The sequence below is a fragment of the Microcaecilia unicolor genome, chromosome 10 (genome assembly GCF_901765095.1).
Source record: "Microcaecilia unicolor chromosome 10, aMicUni1.1, whole genome shotgun sequence".
NCBI classification, from domain to species: domain Eukaryota; kingdom Metazoa; phylum Chordata; class Amphibia; order Gymnophiona; family Siphonopidae; genus Microcaecilia; species Microcaecilia unicolor.
In genome coordinates this window covers 186,177,946-186,198,937 of record NC_044040.1, presented here as the reverse complement: position 1 = coordinate 186,198,937, position 20,992 = coordinate 186,177,946, and the positions used below count along the sequence as shown (strand labels likewise).

At 44.2% G+C, this 20,992-nt stretch overlaps 1 protein-coding gene across 2 annotated transcripts in view; it reads right to left on the bottom strand.

The window, feature by feature from the left end:
- Positions 1-20,992, bottom strand: part of LEKR1 (leucine, glutamate and lysine rich 1) — a 178,144-nt gene that overhangs the window by 140,899 nt on the left and 16,253 nt on the right. For both annotated transcript variants that reach the window (XM_030216985.1, XM_030216986.1), the window contains exon 2: positions 7,397-7,521. In XM_030216985.1, coding sequence (XP_030072845.1) covers positions 7,397-7,521 — 125 coding nt within the window. The remainder of the gene's footprint in view (positions 1-7,396; positions 7,522-20,992) is intronic.

Here is a 20,992-nt window from a genome sequence, read left to right as displayed (position 1 = left end):
AAGTCACCAGCCAACAAAGGTAGAAAAAAATCGTTTTATTTTCATTTTAGTGTTTGGAATATGTTCACTTTGAGAATTTACATCTGCTATCTTATTTTGCAATGTATAGCAGTCTCCAAGAGACTGGTGAGCCAGGGAGGTCAGACTGTGTAAATGAGATGAAGAGACACCCCCCCCCCCCCCCCCCACTGTAACAAAGACAGGAACATGCATAATCAAAGCTTAGGTCTCTGCAGTTACAAGGGCTGGCCATTCCTAATTATGCTAATAGTTTTTAATAGGCTAAGTCCCACTGAAAAGCCTCTTTATAAAGGCAGTGCTTTCTCTGGAGAGCAGTGTTAAGAAACAGCAGGAATTGTGTTTATTTTTTTAAACTGCTTTCCTGTGTAAGGTAATTTACAGTTTTCTAGTATATGCTTGACATTGAAGGGTGTGGTAGACCCTTTTGTCAGGTCTGGCAGGGCCTGTAGTTTTCAGTCTAAAGGAAAGACAGGTAGCAATGGAGAAACATCTAATGAAGAAGCGAGACGGGGGGGGGGGGGGGGGGGGCACCAACTGATAGTCTGCAGGGGGGCACCAGAGACCCTTGGCACGGCCCTGCAGGTAAATGTGCTTCCAAGGCTCCAGCCCTCAGTCACGGAGGCTTCTAGGGTTCGGCTTTCAGCTCCCTTTGGTAGCGTAGGTACTGGTCATTATGCTTCCAGAACTCATCCTTCACCTGCCTTTGGCAGAACAGGTACTGATAATTATGTTTCAGATCCTCCCTAGTAGGCCCTATCACTCAAGCAAAATTCACTTACAAAGGATCCAGGATAATTAGAAAACTACAGACCAGTAACCTGGAGACCATGGTAGAAAGACCATGTGATGATTTTTCTCTGTCCAAAAATCATGAGAAAAGCTGCTTCCACCAGACGGCTGCAGGTCCCACCTTGCTTGCTGATATAAGCCACCACTGTTGGATAAAACTCACACTGGGGCACCCGCCAGAAAGGGAGCAAAGTCACATAAGGCATTCCCGACTGCCCTGAGCTCCAAGAGGTTTAGCAACCACTGAGACTCCTGTTCCATCCAGGTGCCCTGTGCCAGATGGAACTTGTAATGAGCTCCTCAACCCGACTTGCTGGCATCTGTTCTCACCACCTCCCACTGTGTTATCGGAAAGGGAGCTCAGATGGTTAAATTCCTGGGTGACAACCACCACTACATGCTCCGTCTTGCAGCCAGCGTCCAAGTAAGATTAAGGTTGCACTTCTGTGACACTGGAGATCAGAGGCTGAGAAGAGACACTTGCAAGGGTACACATATGAGCCCTTGCCTATGGCATTTAGTGCCCAGCACTTTGGTGTCTAACTTTTGGCTCACTACATAGAATTGACCCCAGAAAGCTTGTGAGTTTAATTTTACTTCCTTACCTTTTCCCATTTCTTGTTTTAATATCACAAATACTTTTACTATTTTGCAATTTATCAAAATGAATCATTTTATATGAGTTAGCAAAAATTTTCCTTGATGCATTATTACTCTTGATTCCCATGCCTACGGTTTCATTTCTCATCTGCTCATGCTGTCCAGTATAATATGACCCCAACTATGACCGTAAATATACTGAAAATTTCAGTTTTATTTTTGCTGGCAGTTACAATACGTCCTCAAATGCTGGAAAAAAATATATTATTCAGAATTAATACCGAAGGGTTCCAAAGCACTCTGCTGATTTTATTGAAAAAATAAAAGAACAACATGAACTGTTATGAGGGTTTATCTTCAAGAGAACAGTCTGTGTTCATGAACCACCGCTCAACTTCTCTGCTCAAAATAAATAATTATGAAAACTAAGTGAACTTGCATCCCACTACACACACCCCAAGCACTGATCTGAGACAGGAATACAAACTAGCTATGACCAATGTTCTCAGCAGACCTGACTTCATCATGGTCTTCAATTAACAAAGCCATGCCAATTCTAAAGAAATATTTATTTTTCCACGCTTCAGAATTTTAAACGAACTTTCCAGCACTAAACAGGTAGCACATACAGTATATTCCCACTGGATACACAAACTGAAATACCTGTTTAAAAAGCCCTTTCTTTCCTGAACCTAAAATAAGAAGTCACATTTACACACAAAGAGGCAACAGATCTCAAATTAAAACAGATTTGAGCCAGATGTTTCAGTAATGTTTCAAAGGCCTGTTTTCCCTCTCAGAAGTTTCTTCAATTTCAGTTCTGTTTTTTAAAAAGTTTGGAACAAATGCTGTATAGAATGCCATTAAAAAATACTATTTGCCAAGGCACTGTAGTCTCTTTCATCAATTAAGTTCTTGTGACAGACAAATAAAAGTGTTTTTTTTTTCTTTTTTCAAGAGGAAGCCCTGTTTGCAGAGGATCTTCCATAGGCACAAAATGAGAGGAAATGTCTTACTTGATTAAATCCTAAGATATCTTCGGACTAACGATAAGGGCAGGCTGATTTACTACTGGTGTGGAAAATATGAAAAAACTTTATTGAAGTAGTTACGGAAATGGTGCTGTAATGGAGTATTAAGGAAGAATACCGACAGGTGACAATTATTTTCATGTGTTCTTCAGAGTATTGTGCTCTGCTGTGGGATTCCACTGACTCTTGCTTTTATTTAGACATTGAGAGCTGATGAGATAAAATTAGCCCAATATATTGTCTATCCCAAAGTGTTAATTTCCACCAGGCAAGCCTACATCAGATGAACAGGAGAAAAGCGAGACACAACAATGCCTGTAATGATAAGAGTATGAGGAGGAGACTGTAACATTCCTAAAAATTTCCACATCTTTAAACATCAAAATTAAACCAGGGGAAAAAGACACACACACATATAGGTACGGACAGGGAGAGGGATCTTGGGGTGATAGTATCTGAGGATTTGAAGGCGACGAAACAGTGTGACAAGGCGGTGGCCGTAGCTAGAAGGTTGTTAGGCTGTATACAGAGAGGTGTGACCAGCAGAAGAAAGGGGGTCTTGATGCCCCTGTATAAGTCGTTGGTGAGGCCCCACCTGGAGTATTGTGTTCAGTTTTGGAGGCCGTATCTTGCTAAGGATGTAAAAAGAATTGAAGCGGTGCAAAGAAAAGCTACGAGAATGGTATGGGATTTGCGTTACAAGACATATGAGGAGAGACTTGCTGACCTGAACATGTATACTCTGGAGGAAAGGAGAAACAGGGGTGATATGATACAGACGTTCAAATATTTGAAAGGTATTAATCCGCAAACGAGCCTTTTCCAGAGATGCGAAGAGAGTAGAACGAGAGGACATGAAATGAGATTGAAGGGGGACAGACTCAAGAAAAATGTCAGGAAGTATTTTTTCACAGAGAGAGTGGTGGATACTTGGAATGCCCTCCCGCGGGAGGTGGTGGAGATGAAAACGGTAACGGAATTCAAACATGCGTGGGACAAACATAAAGGAATCCTGTTCAGAAGGAAGGGATCCTCAGGAGCTTAGCTGAGATTGGGTGGCAGAGCCGGTAGTGGGAGGCGGGGATAGTGCTAGGCAGACTTATACGGTCTGTGCCAGAGCTGGTGGTGGGAGGCGGGGCTGGTGGTTGGGGGGCGGGGATAGTGCTGGGCAGACTTATACGGTCTGTGCCAGAGCCGGTGGTGGGAGGCGGGGCTGGTGGTTGGGAGGCGGGGATAGTGCTGGGCAGACCTATACCGTCTGTGCCCTGAAAAAGACAGGTACAAATCAACAAAAAGAGGCACATATGAGTTTACCTTGTTGGGCAGACTGGATGGACTGTGCAGGTCTTTTTCTGCCGTCATCTACTATGTTACTATGTATATATACCTGCTCCAAGGCACATGTATATTTGATAAAGAATGCATATAAGTGCCCTAAGCACTATTCTATAAGGGTGTGTGTAAGGTAAGGCAGCCAACTGGATCCAGATTTGCAGGACAGGGTTGATCCAGTCCTAGGTTTACCCCATTGCATGTACAGACTTGTTCTAATTTCCCCACTGCATTCCCTAAGAAAAAAAGACTACAAGTCCCAGCATGTGTTGGGAAAAAACATAGGACTGGATCAACCCTGTCCTGTGAATCGGGATCCAGTTGGCAGCCTTAGTGTAAGGGGGCATATACCTGGGCAGAGCATGGGAAGGATATGAACGAGGCTCCTAGCTGACTTCACATGTTGCTCATTAGATTGTAAGCTCCTTTGAGCAGGGACTGTCCTTCTTTGTTAACTGTACAGCGCTGCGTAACCCTAGTAGCGCTTTAGAAATGTTAAATAGTAGTAGTAGTAGTAGTATGTGCGATACTTTCACAATACTTTAAGTTAGGTGACTGTACTTACACCAGGTCTATGGCTGCTGTAACTGGGGATGGGGGGGTCCCAAACATAAGGTGCACCCATGCCAGGTTACACTGGTATTCTATAACAGAATCTGGGTGCCTAGATGCTATTATACAATGGCTTCTCACCACGTGGCATGGGGGCACCTAAAAGGAGGTGCCCACTTATATAACTGTCCCCGTATTATCCCAGACTCTATAAAAGGTGCCCAAATTTGGGAATGATCCTGAGATGTGTGCAAAACTTAACTGGCAAACGAGGAAATTTGCATTAATATTTGGGTGCTATAAATTGTTGGAGCTAATTGGCACCAGTTTGAATTTGGGTGCACATTTTGTTACACGCTATAACACTGCACTCCCAAATCTATTAGCACACAACTCAAAAGGGGGCGTGGCCATGGGAGGGGCACAGACAGGCCAGGGGCATCCCTGGAATTTGCATACAAGTGTTACAGAATACTGACGTTGCGCACCCAAATTGGGCGCCATGATTTACAGTAAGTTTCAGTTGTCATAAATCATGGCGCCCAAGTTTACATATAGCATTTGGCGCTATGTGCTATTCTATAAAGGGAACTGAGCCCAGAGTGCCCTTCATAGAATAGCTGAGCAACAAATTTTTCTGGCGCCGAGTTTTGAGCACCATTGTATAAAAGAAACCACTATGAAAGCTATTTTATAAAGGGGCATCTATCTGGAACCTATTCTATAAAGCAAGGATTCTCACCAGTCCTCGGGACACATCAAGCCAGTCTGGTTTTCAAAATATCTACAATGAATATGCATGAGATACATTTGCAGGTATTATTATTATTTATTGCACTTGTATCCCACATTTTCCCACCTATTTGCAAGCTCAATGTGGCTTACAAAAACCTGTAATGGCTTCACCATTTCAGGGAACAGAAATACATTTGGTGGAACAGAGATATAATAATAATAAGGCTAGCAGTCGATCTACTCAAGCAGTTATAGAAAGAAAACGGTCAAAGTGAGGGAGGGGTGTTGATGAGTTGTAGATAGTTATGGATTCTCATGGTAAGCCTTGGTGAATAGATAGGTTTTCAACAATTTGCGAAAGTTTGTTATTTCTTTAATTGTTTTCAAGTGGTTTGGAAGAGCATTCCACATCTGCGTGCTCTTGTAGGAAAAGCTGGACGCATGTGTTAAGTTTGTATTTTAATCCTTTGCAGCTGGGGAAATGTAGATTAAGGTAAGTACGGGCAGATCTTTTGGCATTTCTGGGTTGGAGGTCCACGAGGTCAAGCATGTAAGACGTCTCCAAGTATGATTTTATGAACAATCGTGCAGATTTTGAACGTGATCCGTTCTTTAAGTGGGAGCCAGTGTAATTTCTCTCTTAGGGGTTTTGTACTTTCATATTTTGTCCTTCCAAATATGTCTGGCTGCGGTATTTTGCTTCCATTGTATGAAAATCTCTCTTGCATATTTATTATGAGTATCCTAGCTTGGTAAATCCCGAGTACTTGGTTGAAAAAACCTGCTACAAAAAAAGGTAGGCACCTACCTACATAAGACTAGCCAGACTGGGTCAGACCAGATCTAGCCCAGTATCCTGTTTCCAACAGTGGCCAATCCAGGTCATAAATACCTGGCAGAATCTCAAATAATAGCACCATTCCATGCTACCAATCCCAGGGCAAAGAGTGGCTTCCCCATGTCTGTCTCAATAGCAGACCTTTCCTCCAGGAACCTGTCCAAACCTTTTTTAAACCCAGATACACTAACCACTGTTACCACATCCTCCAGAAATGAGTTCCAAAGCTTAACTATTCTTTGAGTGAAAAAATATTTGCTCCTATTTGTTTTAAAAGTATTTCCATGTAATTTCATTGAGTTTCCCTTGGTCTTTGTACTTTCTGAGTGAAAATTTGATTCAGTTTTACCAGTTCTACACTACTCATGATTTTTTAGACCTCAAATCATATCCCTCCCTCAGCCATCTCTTTTCCAAGCTGAAGAGCCCTAACCTCTTTAGCCTTTCCTCATATAAGAAGAGTTCCATCCACTTTATCATTTTGGTCGCTCTTCTTTGAACTTTGTCTAATTCCACTATCTTTTTTGAGATATGGCAACCAGAACTGAACGCAATACTCAAGGTGAACCATGGAGCGATACACAGGCATTTTAATATTCTTGGTCTTATTTACCATCCCTTTCCTAATAATTCCTAAGATCCTGTTTGCATTTTTGGCTGCTGCCACATACTGGGCAGATTTCAGCGTATTTATGCACATATAATGAAGGGGCCATGACTTACACTAGCCAGAGGGCTAATATAAATGCTTGTGACTGGATTGCTAAAACCCAACATGTGTATATCTTAGTTTTCTATAATCTACGCATGCAACTGTGTGCCCCACCCAGACTCCATCTATGTGTGTGCACACCTTAGAATAGTGCGCAGCTGGAATATTAGCATTTATGCATATATATGTACACATATATGCTGGTATTCTGGTCATTTACACCCATTCTTGAATTAACCCTAAGTGTCTGTGCATCTAGGGGTCTGTTTACGAAGTAGCGCTAGCAGCTGTCCATGTGCTAGTGCCGACATGGACCATTAAAGAGCCCACTTGAGTGGGCAGAATAGCATTTTAAGTGCTCAAGTCCCTTAGGGGCCTTTTTTCTAAGCTGTGTTAGGAACTGTGTGCCTAATGTAGCTTAAATGCGTACCACAGGCCAAATGTGCACATACAAAACACACGCTAAAAAACAGCTTTTTTTTGGCGGGGGTGTATCTGGGGGCTGGTGCACAGATACCACGTGAGCCCTTACCGCTTACAAAATGTGTGGTGGTAAGTGCTCATGTGGTAAATTTTTTAAAGGCCACGCACTGATGGCAACATTAGAGCACGGCCATTAATACAAAAATGCCATTTTTACAGTTGTGGTAAGCCATAGGAAAAACCTGTATGAGGGGGCGCTAAGGCCACTTTTTACTGCAGCTTAAGAAAAGAAGGACCTCTTAGAAACTTACCCCCATAATTTGTTTTTACAAACACTAACTTCATGATTGCCAGACACCCTACCTTTTGGATTTCTTCAGGTAGAGGGTAGACAGGAAGATGCTGGTCCATGATCTTAGGTTCTGTGGGGGTGTTTAGCATGGCCATGCACATTAGTTGAAGAGTATCCACTCCTGGAGCTAAAGAGTCTATGGAAGTAAAAGAAAATAATCACATTCACATTCCAGAAGTGGTGGGAGTTATACGAATGTTTTTACCTCCTTAGCTATCAACATCCTAAGCACATCAGCATCAATACTGGACTGCACTTCCTTCCTTTATTCTCCTTTTCTTTCATGCTGTAGTTTCTTTTCATTTTTCCCAGCTTTTGAATTTTCCCAGCTCGCAATGGATTACACTTGAACACATACAATAAAGTTCTGTAATATTAAAGGCAGGTGAAAATACAGGCTCCCAAAATCCAGCTTTCTTTAAGCAAGAGCTTTAATCCTCCTGCTTTGGTAACTGTCATAATCTCACCATGTCCACAGGAGGTATAGCATTAAACACAGTGTTCTCAGTCTGACAGGTAGATGTACCAAAGTCCGGGTAATGCACTAATCGCTATTTCCACCTCGGTAAAAATTACCGAGTTTGAAATAGCAAGGGATGCTCAAAAGAATCAGCATGCACATGAGCTGCTTGCAAAAAAACAGCGAGCAGCTCAGCAGTGGGGAAGCCAATCGGTTACCTGAGCATGTGAAGAACAGCCAATTGCTAAATGTGGCTAGGTATGCTACGGACATCTTTCATATAACCATGCAAGCTGTGGGTATGAAAGCAGTGTGTACATTTTTTTTTATTGCCGCTAGACCCTTGGCAGCAGTATAGGGGGGGGAGTGAAGCAAGAGAGAGCAAGGCAAAGGAGACAGTGAAGGGCTGCCTGCGTGCATGCTTGGCGAGTATAGGGGCGGGGGGCCCTAGAGATGCCGCAGCTCTCCTCTGCCATCCAGCGGCTGGTAATGGGAAGGAAACAACAGTACCGGCAGATCCTGACCACCTGTAAAACTTTCATCGTAAGGGTAGGCGGTCCTTTCTGTGCATCACTAGGAAAATGGCTGTGCATCACTCGGAATGAACATTTGAATAGTAATTAGCTTATTAAACTAACTTTGCATACAATTTTCGTTAGCTGCTACCGTGACAGGAAAAGAGCACGCAGAACCCTTTTGTGCATGTCTCATTGAACTCCACGATTACTAAACTGGCTAGAACCAATACAAAAAGCACGAGGCTGGCTCGTTAAGTTTTGTGCATCTGAGCCTCAGTCAAAAAGTCAAGAGAGAACCATCCTCAGCTCATGGCTTAGAAGCCTTGGACCCTACATTTCAATCTTAGCCAAAAGGCACAACTATTTTCCAATAAAAAAAAAGATGTTCTACTTAGGTTTAATTTATTAAGGTGGACAGTTATTAGGTGTGGTAAGTGTCAGACTTTTATCACCCCTTAGTTTTCAATTGGAGTAACTAACCTGCAGTATCTCAATACCACAGGTTAGTGACATGAATAATGCAGCTCACCATCAATTTCACAAGCTGCACTATTCATACTGCCCAGGTGCATTGGGCTGCTAAGCCACAATCCAATGCCCCCAGGCCACTAAATGGGCCAGCCAATAATGAATAATCTCCCCCTTCCCCTGAATCCCAGTCCCTCACATCACATCCTCCATCCTGAACCCTCTCATGTCACATCCTCACTCCCACAGAGGCCCCCTGATCACCTGCCCCCCTCCCCACACACATTACAACCCCCCTCTTGACGAGTTTACCCTTTGCAACAACAACCCCTCACCCTCCCGTAGGCCCCCTCAAGCCTACCTTGACGTCTAGTGGGTAAGAGGAAGAAGTGAACCCAATTTGCTCCTGCCCTGCTTGTACTGGATTAAAAATCGTGCCAGCAACCCCCAGCAGTAGTCTTGTGGTACTACCGCTAAGGGTCATACACTGCTGTATAAATCAGCTTTGGAGGAGAGGGAGCATGTAATATGGAGAGAATATGATTTGGAGGGCTTTGAGAGAGGTTGGGGGAGGGGTATATGATATGGGGGAGGATCTTTGAGAGGAGGGGATGTATCTGCCATGGGGCATCAGAGGTTTGGGGCAAACTTATGTCCGGCTCCTTTAAGATGCTCCTGGCCACGAAAAATAACACAAGCTGTGTTATTTGACTTACATAATAATGAGTTATTTTGCAAGCATTTACATGCTTTGCATCTCATGAGAACATAAGAATAGCCATACTGGGTCAGACCAATGGTCCATCTATCCCAGTATCCTGCTTCCAACAGTGGCCAATCCAGGTCACATGTACCGGACAGAAACCCAAATAGTAGTAACATGTCATGCTACCAATCCCAGGGCAAGCAGTGGCTTCCCAATGTCTAACAATAGCAAACTATGGACTTTTTCTCCAGGAACATGTCCAAACCTTTTTAAAACCCAGATACATTAACTGCTGCTACCATATCCTCCTGCAACGAGTTCCAGAGCTTAACTATTCATCGAGTGAAAAATATTTCTTCCTATTTGTTTTAAAAGTATTTCCATGTAACTTCATTGAGTGTCCCCTAGTCTTTGTACTATTTGAGAGTAAACAATTCAGTTCTATACCACTCATTATTCCCACAGTACCTTAAATTAATGCATGAATGCTACAGTGATATAACACGTGTTCAGGGGCAAACAGCTTACATAATACAACTTAATAGCTATTCCCCCAGGCCCCCCCAAGTCACAATATATGCTTCTTCTCACCAATAGTCTGTTTGTGGAGAGCATGGATGGCTTACACCCAACATGTGCATGTGAGGAATAATTTTGTAAAGCCTGACTTTCTAAAACATGGTGGCCATATAAGTATGTAAGTACATAAGTATTGCCACACTGGGACAGACCGAAGGTCCATCAAGTTCAGCATCCTGTTTCCAACAGTGGCCAATCCAGGTCACAAGTACCTGGCAAGATCCCAAAACAGTACATGTTGCACATGTAAAAGTACATACCCTGAAAAGATGGCATACATACCACAAGGAGGGGCATAATCGAACGGGGCACCCAAGTTTTCCTGAGGCGTCCTCGCAGGATGTCCCCGCAAGGGGCGGGGAAACCCATATTATCAAAACAAGATGGGTGGCCATCTTTTGTTTGGATAATACGGTCAGGGACGCCCAAATCTCAATATTTAGATCGACCTTAGAGATGGTCATCCCCGATTTTTCGGCAATAATGGAAACCGAGGATGCCCATCTCAGAAACGACCAAATCCAAGCCCTTTGGTTGTGTGAGGAGTCAGCATTCATAATGCATTGGTCCTCTTGACATGCCAGGACACCAACCTGTCACCCTAGGGGGCACTGCAGTGGTCTTCAGAAAAAGCTCACAGGTGCATAGCTCCCTTACCTTATGTGCTGAGCCCCCCAACCCCCCCCCCAATCCACTCCCCACAACTGTACACCACTACCATAGCCCTTAGGGATGAAGGGGGCACCTGGTACATCTGGGTACAGTGGGTTTCTGGCGGGTTTTGGAGGGTTCACATTTACCATCACAAGTATAACAGGTGGGGGGGGGGGGGCCTGGGTTCGCCTGCCTGAAGTGCACTGCAGTACCCACTAAAACTGCTCCAGGGACCTGCATACTGCTGTCATGGAGGAGTGGCCTAGTGGTTAGGGTGGTGGACTTTGGTCCTGGGGAACTGAGGAACTGAGTTCAATTCCCACTTCAGGCACAGGCAGCTCCTTGTGACTCTGGGCAAGTCACTTAACCCTCCATTGCCCCATGTAAGCCGCATTGAGCCTGCCATGAGTGGGAAAGCGCGGGGTACAAATGTAACAAAAATAAATAAATAAAAATGGAGCTGGGTATGATATTTGATGCTGTAAAAAATATTTTAACATTTTTTTAGGGTGGGAGGGGGTTAGTGACCACTGGGGGAGTAAGGGGAGGTCATCCCCAATACTCTCCGGTGGTCATCTGGTCATTTAGGGCACATTTTTGTGGCTTGGTCGTAAAAAAAAAGGACCAAGTCGGCCAAGTGTTCGTCAGGGACGCCCTTCTTTTTTCCATTATCGGCCGAGGACGCCCATGTGTTAAGCACGCCCCTGTCCCACCTTTGCTATGCTTCCGACATGCCCCCGTGACCTTTGGTCATCCCCGCGACGGAAAGCAGTTGAGGACACCCAAAATCGGCTTTCAATTATGCCAATTTGGGAGACCCTGGGAGAAGGACGCCCATCTCCCGATTTGTGTCGAAAGATGGGCGCCCTTCTCTTTCGAAAATAAGCCTGATAGGCTTTCCCAAGGGCAGAGTTACACTATATGCATGCATTTTACAAACCTCATGAGTACATACATATACACACACACACATTTTCACCTTCCGTGGAGCAGCTCTAAATCTGTGCACTTTTGGGGACAGCTCCAAGTAGCCCTGCCTTTATAATACAAGCACTTTTTTGGGCTTTCCACAAAAATGACCCCATACTGTACAGTGTGTTCAGCTATGCCTCTGTCCCTCCCAGTTGCCATCAAGTGGAGTTATAAGCCCCTCTAATTACTGCTCTCAGGCTTTCCCAGCTACATATACAAGGATAAAGAGTAATCTGTCAAACAAACAAAAAATGCATATAGTCATATAAACCAGCATTATAATCAGGCTTTCTGATTTTAGGTTTTAACCAATGAAAACCAATAAACACTTCTGCTACAAAAATAAATAAATAAATAAATATATATATATATATATATATATATATATATATATATATATATATATATATATAATGTTTATTGGCTGCATACTCAAAAAATACCATTCTCTCACCCTTGCCCTAGTCTGCTCTGGATACTCTGCTCTCTTTTTGCACCTCAGCTGCACAAATAAATGGATGTTGTTCAACTGGAAAAGGCACCCAGTAATAGAACCTTGGGAACTGGGTTCAGTTCCCACTGTAGCTCCTTGTAACTCAAGGCAAGTGACTTAACCCTCTACTGCTCCAGGTACAAAACTCAGATTATGAGCCGAGGGACAGAAAAAATACCTGCATATAATAAATGTAAACCACTTTAGTTGCATTACCCATTACCTTTCACTACAAAGCCATTATTTATACCTTCAAAAAAACTCCTTATTAGCTAGAAAATATACATCTATCCTTGCATTTTATAAAAGAAGCAGATCCAGTTCAATCCTTAATATTTAACGAGATGACAAAAGAATCAAACATACAGATAATTTGATAACATGCCCCTCACAAGTCTGCCTTACCATGATAATTTTACACACAATTAGATGCAGAGTCATAATTTGTTGTTCAGAAACATTTTCATATATTCATCAGTTTGATAAGAAAAACACAAAAATGCATGCTACCATTTATAACCACCTGGAATGTTATACAAAGGATACAAGTCTGTGGATCATATTACTGTCAGATCTTTCCCTATGAGATTACGAACATGACATTAAAGCATTACAGAAGTCAACATAAAAAGGAAGACTTTTTTGTCTACAAGAATTTTACTCAAAAATACAGTTTAATGTACAATTAAAATTAATTAGATTTCTAGCCACTTCTAGTATGCAATGTTGTAAGTAATGCATATATAAGTAGCCTGGAGATCATGTTCTGGAGTCGCTTCACAGGCTCCCTATCCGTTTTCGCATTCTGTTCAAACTTCTTCTACTAACCTATAAATGTACTCACTCTGCTGCTCCCCAGTATCTCTCCACACTCGTCCTTCCCTACACCCCTTCCCGTGCACTCCGTTCCCTGGATAAATCCTTCTTATCTGTTCCCTTCTCCGCTACTGCCAACTCCAGACTTCGCTCCTTCTGTCTTGCTGTGCCCTATGCCTGGAATAGACTTCCTGAGCCCTTACGTCTTGCCCCATCCTTGACCATCTTTAAATCTAGATTGAAAGCCCACCTCTTTAACATTGCTTTTGACTCGTAACCACTTGTATCCACTCGCCTCCACCTACCCTCCTCTCCTCCTTCCTCTACACATTGATTTGTTTGCTTTATTTTTTGTCTACTAGATTGTAAGCTCTTTGAGCAGGGACTGTCTTTCTTCTATGTTTGTGCAGCGCTGCGTACACTTTGTAGCGCTATAGAAATGCTAAATGGTAGTAGTAGTGTTTTGACTACTTTATCTTAGCTGTAAAGGGTCAATAATCTTAGAGAAATGAGTTGCTGCAAATACTTAGTCAATGTACAAGCAGCACTTTCTGATGAAGTAAGTCAAACATTACAAAGTAATGCACCTTGGGCAGGGATGACATTTCAAGGAATGCTTAAATTGTCAAACCTCGTGTATGTGCAAGTATGCACATGCTAAGTTCGGGGTGGGAGCCCACAGAGCACCTATAACTGTAATTTTATGCTTGTGTTTACATGCAGTGTTGGGGTGCGGTGTAGGGGGTGGGGGGATTATGAGCCAATGCCATTAGACCAGTGGCCTTTAGACCCAGGACATCCAGACCAGAAGCATAAGTCATAACCTCCTTGCTGTTTTCAATAGCTTGTTAACGTGAGCAAACCTTTACCAAGAACACAATAAAATTATATAAGTTAAACAACTCAAACAAAAACCAAACCACCCAACACACACAATGCGATTTACATGGCCTTAGAAGCCCAACCACAAGCCATTTATAACACACAATAAAATCACATGGGCTAGGCAGACTGACCCTCCCACTCGCTAATCCCACCACCAAATCAAAACTACCACCCATTAATGGTAGCTTCCACTCAGGCCCCAGGGAGGTGTAGAAGGTTTTGTGGAGAGGATTTCTTGTCAATCTTTCACATTTAAGTGCTGGTGCTATGCAAGCAGAAGGAAGCCCGTGCAAGTTTTAAAGGCAGATGGTAAGTAACAAACGTGTGTGTGTGTGTCCAAACACTACTGAAAGTGAAAGCACACAACGGTGCCTGTTTTTCTGCACCTAAATATCAGCCTCTCAAAAATTTCAAGTGCACACAGTTTGTGCAAGACTCATATTTAGGCAAAGAAAAACAAGGGCACGGTGTGATGACACTGTCATTTTTGGTTTGGACATGTGCACAGAAAACCATGCTTACTGCAATACCTTGTGTGCTTGTGTCCAGCAGACTCTCCCCACATTTCCTGCACAAGATATTTACATGTAATTAGCTTCTTGCATGTCACTGTATTATGCTGGTGGCTCTAGAACAAGCATTTCTGCATTGGCCCCTCAGCTCATCTAGTCTGCACGTTTTAATGCATACAGTTTTGGGGTGAAGAGGATCCTGCTGAAGACCACAATAATTTCAATACAGTTTAATGTTATTAACGAAAGAACACAAAAATCCTCTCATTTTGGTCTGCTAACCTTAATCATTATATATTCTCTTATTAACTACCAAGAAATATTTTCCCTATCACCCATAATTGTTGAACTCAAGTTATGTTTCCTGCATACAGTGGTGGATGAAACAAGAATGTCACAAACCTCATACTAATGCTTAAGTGGACAGAATGAGCCGTCAAAATAGTACTCTAACTGCACTATTTTCAGGCCCTTTTCCCAGGAAGAAATCTTAACAACAAATTAACGTTTTGGCATTGAAGCCCTATTAATCCTTTATACAAGTATTCAGAAAAAAAATGTATCATTCCTGAGTCACAGAAACTTCTTGGTTTCGATTCTGTGTCTGGCACATGAGTGAAGAAGGAAGAAAGGAATGGAAGAGGCTCTTAGTCTTAGAACAAGAAGGAAAGAAAATGTTTCTCTGTGTTTTCTTATCTTATTTTGTTTTCTACACCACTTTAGGCAATTTCTATTATAGAAGGCAGGAAGGTGGTTTATAAACACAAGAAAGAAAGAAAATAATTACATCTCGTTCTTTATTTAAAATTTCTAGATAAAACACAAGTAGTGTTATAACACCCACGGCAATGGTGAACCTCTTCATGGATCTGCAGCAGCAAACAGCCACAGCAGCTGATGGAACGAGAAATTAGGTCCTACCAGAAATGAGTAGTTCCTACTATTCCAGAACCTGTAGGATAGCTGTGTCCATTAACCAGAAGATGGAGATAGAGAACTGAAACTGAGTTGCGACATCTCTCTTGGCATCCAATCCAGCTCTTCAATATTTATTTGGACAAGCAGTAAAGGAGATACTCAGAATAAACACAATAACCTTAAACAACTCACTAACCTTCTCCTACGTAAGCGTACAACTATGGAATGGACTCCCAAAAGCTGTAAAAATAGTCCATGACTACCTATACTTCAGAAAATCATTAAAAACCAACCTCTTCTAAAAGGCTTACCCCACCGATCCAACGTAAATCCCTACACCAGTGATGGCGAACCTATGGCACATGTGCCACAGAGGGCACGCATAGCCCTCTCTGTTGGCAAGCGTGCCCAGTCGCCAGGGCCGCAGAGAGGGGGGACGGTCGCAGGCAGCCTTGCGATTCGCTCTGCTGCGTGGTTGGGCGGTGTGGCCAGCGGCGCCAGCCTATGCTGTGCTACGGGGGCGGAGCTAGTGTCTGCTGCTCCTCCTCCGGCCGGGTCGCGTCGTGGGTCAGGAAGGAAGTGGAGTAGAGTCAATTCGCCAGGAGGTTCTGAATCAATCGTCAGATCTGGGAACGTCGATTGTTCCAGATCCCCAAGCAACAGTAGCGGGTTCATCTCTACCTGTGGGAGAGCCGAGTACCGCGGAAAGTGAGCAGGAGGTGGTTTCTTCAGCTCAGAAGCAGGTATCTTCTCCACAATGTCCTTCTTTTCTTTTTGCTAAGCCATCTGAAGTGACCACAACAGCCCTTACATAGCAATAACACTTGCTTGACTTGAAAATTATATATATACAGTTCTCAGTTGCCCACTTGCACATTACTCCACAGTAACTCGGAGGGAGGGAGGGAGAGGGGGGACCCTGGAACTGGGAGGGAGGGGGGACCCTGGAACTCGGACGGAGGTGGAGGGGGGATAAGGGGGAGGGGGAATGGCACTTTGTGATAAATAATTAGATTTTGGGTTGCTGTTTGGGCACTCGGTCTCTGAAAGGTTCGCCAACACTGCCCTACACCCAGCAACATAGCACAACCAATGATCGTACTGAATATACAATCTTCATTCCCTTCGACTTTCACGTTGCCTGACATGCATCTACCTCATTCGACCACAATACAACCTGTATTTGTTATCAACCGACTGGCGAACGCCTTTACGGTATTATGTAAGCCACATTGAGCCTGCAAATAGGTGGGAAAATGTGGGGTACAAATGTAACAAATAATAATAACCTAACACTAACCAGATGAGCAAACATGTGTGGAACTCTCATCTCTGGACAACTTGTAGAGAACAAGAGAAATGCAGGAACCACCATGCAAGGTGACAGTCGTTAATTGACCCATTAGTTCACACCGACTAAACATCTCAGAAAACTCAGGTGGGCTTCTGGAATAGTGAGCAGGACTAATGGAAAAAAAAATTCAGGTTAAGACCAAATTTCTTCCATTACGTAGCTTCCCACTATTCCAAAACCTGTGGGATGTTCAAAAGCAATCCCTAGAGTGGGTGGGATCCTGGCACTGTCGCCCTGAGAACTGAAGCCCCAAAACTGGCTTCTGGGCGCGCTGCAACAGCCACCCTATAGTGCTTCATAAAGGTATGCAACATCGACTACGTTGCCACCTTGCAAATATCTGCTAGAGACAGTAAGGCAGTCTCTGCCCCGGATGTCGTCGTACGCCTCATAGAATGAGCCCGCAAGGCCTGAGGAGCCTGCTTGCCTGCAAGCAAATAAGCTGACAGGATAGTTTCCTTAAGCCATCTAGCAACTGTGGGCTTGGTCAAGCCTCTGTTTACCAAAAAACACAGTCTGTCCGATTTGCAAAACTCATTTGTGACTTCCGGATACCTAATGAGGACTCTACAGACATCAAGGAATTTCAAGGAAGAATACTGAGCCTCCTCGTCCTCTCTGCAAGTATACTATTTACAATGTCAACAAAATATGTAATAGAACATTTTAATAGACAGTGTAGGATATAAGCAAAGATGGAACATATACATAGGTAAGAGAGTAAGAGGAGTTAGAAAATAATTTAAAGAAAGATGTAAATGATATGCACGATCTGTGCAGAGAAGGGAGATGAAGACATTCGAGGGCTGGTCTTCTGAATGTGGACTCACACCCTCTATACGCCATAGCTACACAGTGTTTCTGAGACTGAAACAAGATGGAAATGACAGAATTAGAATAACCTTTTCATCTCAACTGAGCCCCTTCAATGGACAAGTCGTAACAGCAAATGCATGCTCTTGACACGAGCAAGCTGCACACTGTTGCTTGAAGGCCCAAAGAGACCACTTCAAAGCAGTGGCATAGCCAGAAGGCAATTTTTGAGTGGGCCAACAGGTTGGATGGGTGGGCACTAGACAGTGGTGTGCTGGTAAATATTTAACAACAGGCTCTCTTCCCAGTCCACCTCTGCGCCTCCCCTCAAAATTGCAGAGCTGGCTATAGCTGGGGAGAGAGCCTTGGGGGAGGGGGGGGCATTGCATTACTCTCTCCAGGAAAAAAAATGATCCCAGGTTCCAATCTAATTCATATTTAATGTGGGATAAAATGCCATCAATAAGTAAATAAATATAAACTTTTCACGCTGAGCACCTGATTCTCAAAGTGGACATATTCCAAACACTATAATGAAAATAAAATGACTTTTTCTACCTTTCTTGTCTGGTGACTTTGTTTTTCTGATCATGATGGCCCAGTATCTGATTCTGTTGTTATCTGTCCTCTTAACTCTATTTCCAGGGCTTCCTTTCCATTTATTTCTTTACTTCCCTCCTTTCTTCTTCATTTCTTGCCCTACATCCATAAGTAAAAGCTGGGTCCTCCGCAGACTTGACTGTCCAGTGGATACAGCTTCTGCCTATTTTCTCCATCCATCAGCAGTTTTTCTCCTCTCTTCCTTTTCCCTCATCTCACCTCCTTCCTCTCTCTTCCCTCCCCTCCATCCATGTCCAGCATTTCTTCTCTCCCTTCCCTCTCCTCCATCCATGTCTAGCATTTTTCCTCTCCACCTTCCATCCATGTTCATCTCACTTCCTCTCTTTTCCCTCCCCTCCATCCATGTCCAGCATTTCTTCTCTCTCCCTTCCCCTCCATCCATGTGCATCTCCTGTCTTCCCTCCATCCATGTCTAGAATTTCTTCTCTCTCCCCTCCATCCATGTGCATCTCCTTCCTGTCATACCCTTCCCTCCCCTCCATCCATGTCCAACAATTCTCCTCTCTCCCTGCCCTCCCCCCCATCCACCCATGTCCAGCAACTCTCCTCTCCCCTCCATCCACCTATGTCCAGCAACGCTCCTCTCCCCTGCCCTCCATCCATCCATCCATATCCAGCAATTCTCTTCTCTCCCCTGCCCTCCCCTCCCATCCATGTCCAGCGATTCTCCTTCGCCCCCATCCTCCCCTCCCATTCATATCCACCTGCCCGCCCTCTTCTCCCCCAAACATCCCCCTTTCTCTTCCTGCCACGTGTGGTTTAAATCTTTTTTTACCTCCGTCGAAGCGGCCGCGTCACTGAAAGCCCTGCCCATCAAGCCTTCCCTTCATGAGTTCGTTCCCTCAGAGTCCCGCCCTTGCAGAAAGAGGAAATGACGTCAGAAGGCGGGACTCTGAGGGAACGAACTCACAAAGGGAAGGCTTGATGGGCAGGGCTTTCAATGATGCAGCCGCTTCGACGGAGGTAAAAAAGATTTAAACCCCAGGCGAGGGGATGTTGGGTGGGCGGGCCTGGAGGGAAAGTGGCTGGGCCTGGGCCTGTCCAAGCCCGCCCGTGGCTACACCCTTGCTTCAAAGGCTTATTTCAGCGAGTCTTCTAGCTTCCGCTCTTGTAGGTATTTTAGGGTTATGCCCCTTCCACCGGTAAGATGGTCTTCTTAGTCACTGCCGTAACCAGGGAGTCCACCTGGGAAGCTACAATTTATCTTTCTCCTCCAGAACTAATGGGTAGCAGCGAGCCATAGCTCTTCCCACTCACTCTCAACCTCGCATCCAGTAAGACTTATGCTCTAATCAGGTCCTGAATGTCTGGATGCATTGGGAAGGCCTTAGAAGGACCTCTAAGACCCCTCATGATTGAGGAAGATGGAACTCCTGACATTGAAGCACAAGGCTCCACATGGAAAGCACTGCCAATAACTTAGAAATAGGAATACTATGCTCCTCTTTATGAAACAACCTCAGTACTTTTAGATCATCTCCCTCCTCTAAGGGCTTCTTCAACAATAGCTCCTCTGAATAGACCGAGGCCACATCAGATATGGAGGGAGAAGCAGAGAGAGCCTCATCTGCCCACTTCTGGAGGTCTAAATGAGATCTCTTAGGAGCCGGAGGGGCAGTGGAGAAACTGAAGCACTGTGCTTCAGTAAATAAGTCTGATGTAAGAGCAACATAAATTTCAGATAAAACAAAGATCCCAGTGCAGCTGAATACTCTGTCAGGCCCTGAGGCTGTAAATTGGCAGTTGTGCTCTGTGCATAATCAGACAGAGACTGCTCCTCACTGCCAGTCGGCCCTGCCAAAATGGCGCCTGTTCCCAGGCTCTCCTGCATCAAACTGCACATCAGCCCTGCCAGAAAACGCAAAATCCTCAGCATATTCGGATGCTGTGCCAAATCTGAAGGTGTGCTGCCATCGACTGTTTCCTCCACGTCCTGCGGGATTCCTAGCTTGCATGCACTACAACATCCTATGCCAGCTGGCAGGTCCCACAGTGATAACACCGCTTAACTGCCTTCAGGGGAGTTGCCATTCACCCTGACAGACACAAGCTCAGCACAATGTGTCTCAAGCAGTGACTCAGGATCACGCCCCTGCACTAAGTAGAACTTGCAGCCCTCCAAGTGGTTCTGAGACAAACTTTAGTTGGACTTACCACTGCTGGCTGCTCCCCCCAAGCTCATACTCTCCAGAAGTCTTACCACAGATGAGATGCTGGAAAAGGAGAGCTCCACATGAAGCAAGGGAGAGAGGAAGGCAGGGACGAAGTAAATTTGTGGGGCACCAGAGACAGGTATCTGGAAACCTCCAGATATGACTCTGCAAACTCAAGCCACCGTCAGAACTCAACTGGGGTCCAGTGACCAACTGGACCGGGAGCAAAGCACTCTGAACCAGAGGCTGAAATGTGTGTCCATTCACCTGCTGGAGATGGTGTTGCTGGACTGGATGCAAAGAAAGATCTCCACCTGCTGGTTGATAGACACAACTATCCCACAGGTTCTGGAACAGTGGGAAGCTACTTAATGGAAATACAGTTATGTGGACCCCTGAAAAGAAAAACGAAGGTAATGCACTGCTATTTTATTTTTGACTCGTTGGCCCAGCAGCTTCCTCCAGGGTTGTGGATCTAGTTCTAGAAGCCTTTATTCACAAATACCTAGGGGATTTTTCCTCAAATGTTAAATTCCCCAACCCCTACCAAACACTTAAACTCATTACAACAAAGGTCCTGGGCCAGATGCCATGCAACATGGATCTCTCCAAAACTCTGCAAAAGGATTTGATTCTGGCTACAAGGTGTTACCCTTCTGTAATGACCACAACTCCCTCCCCTTAT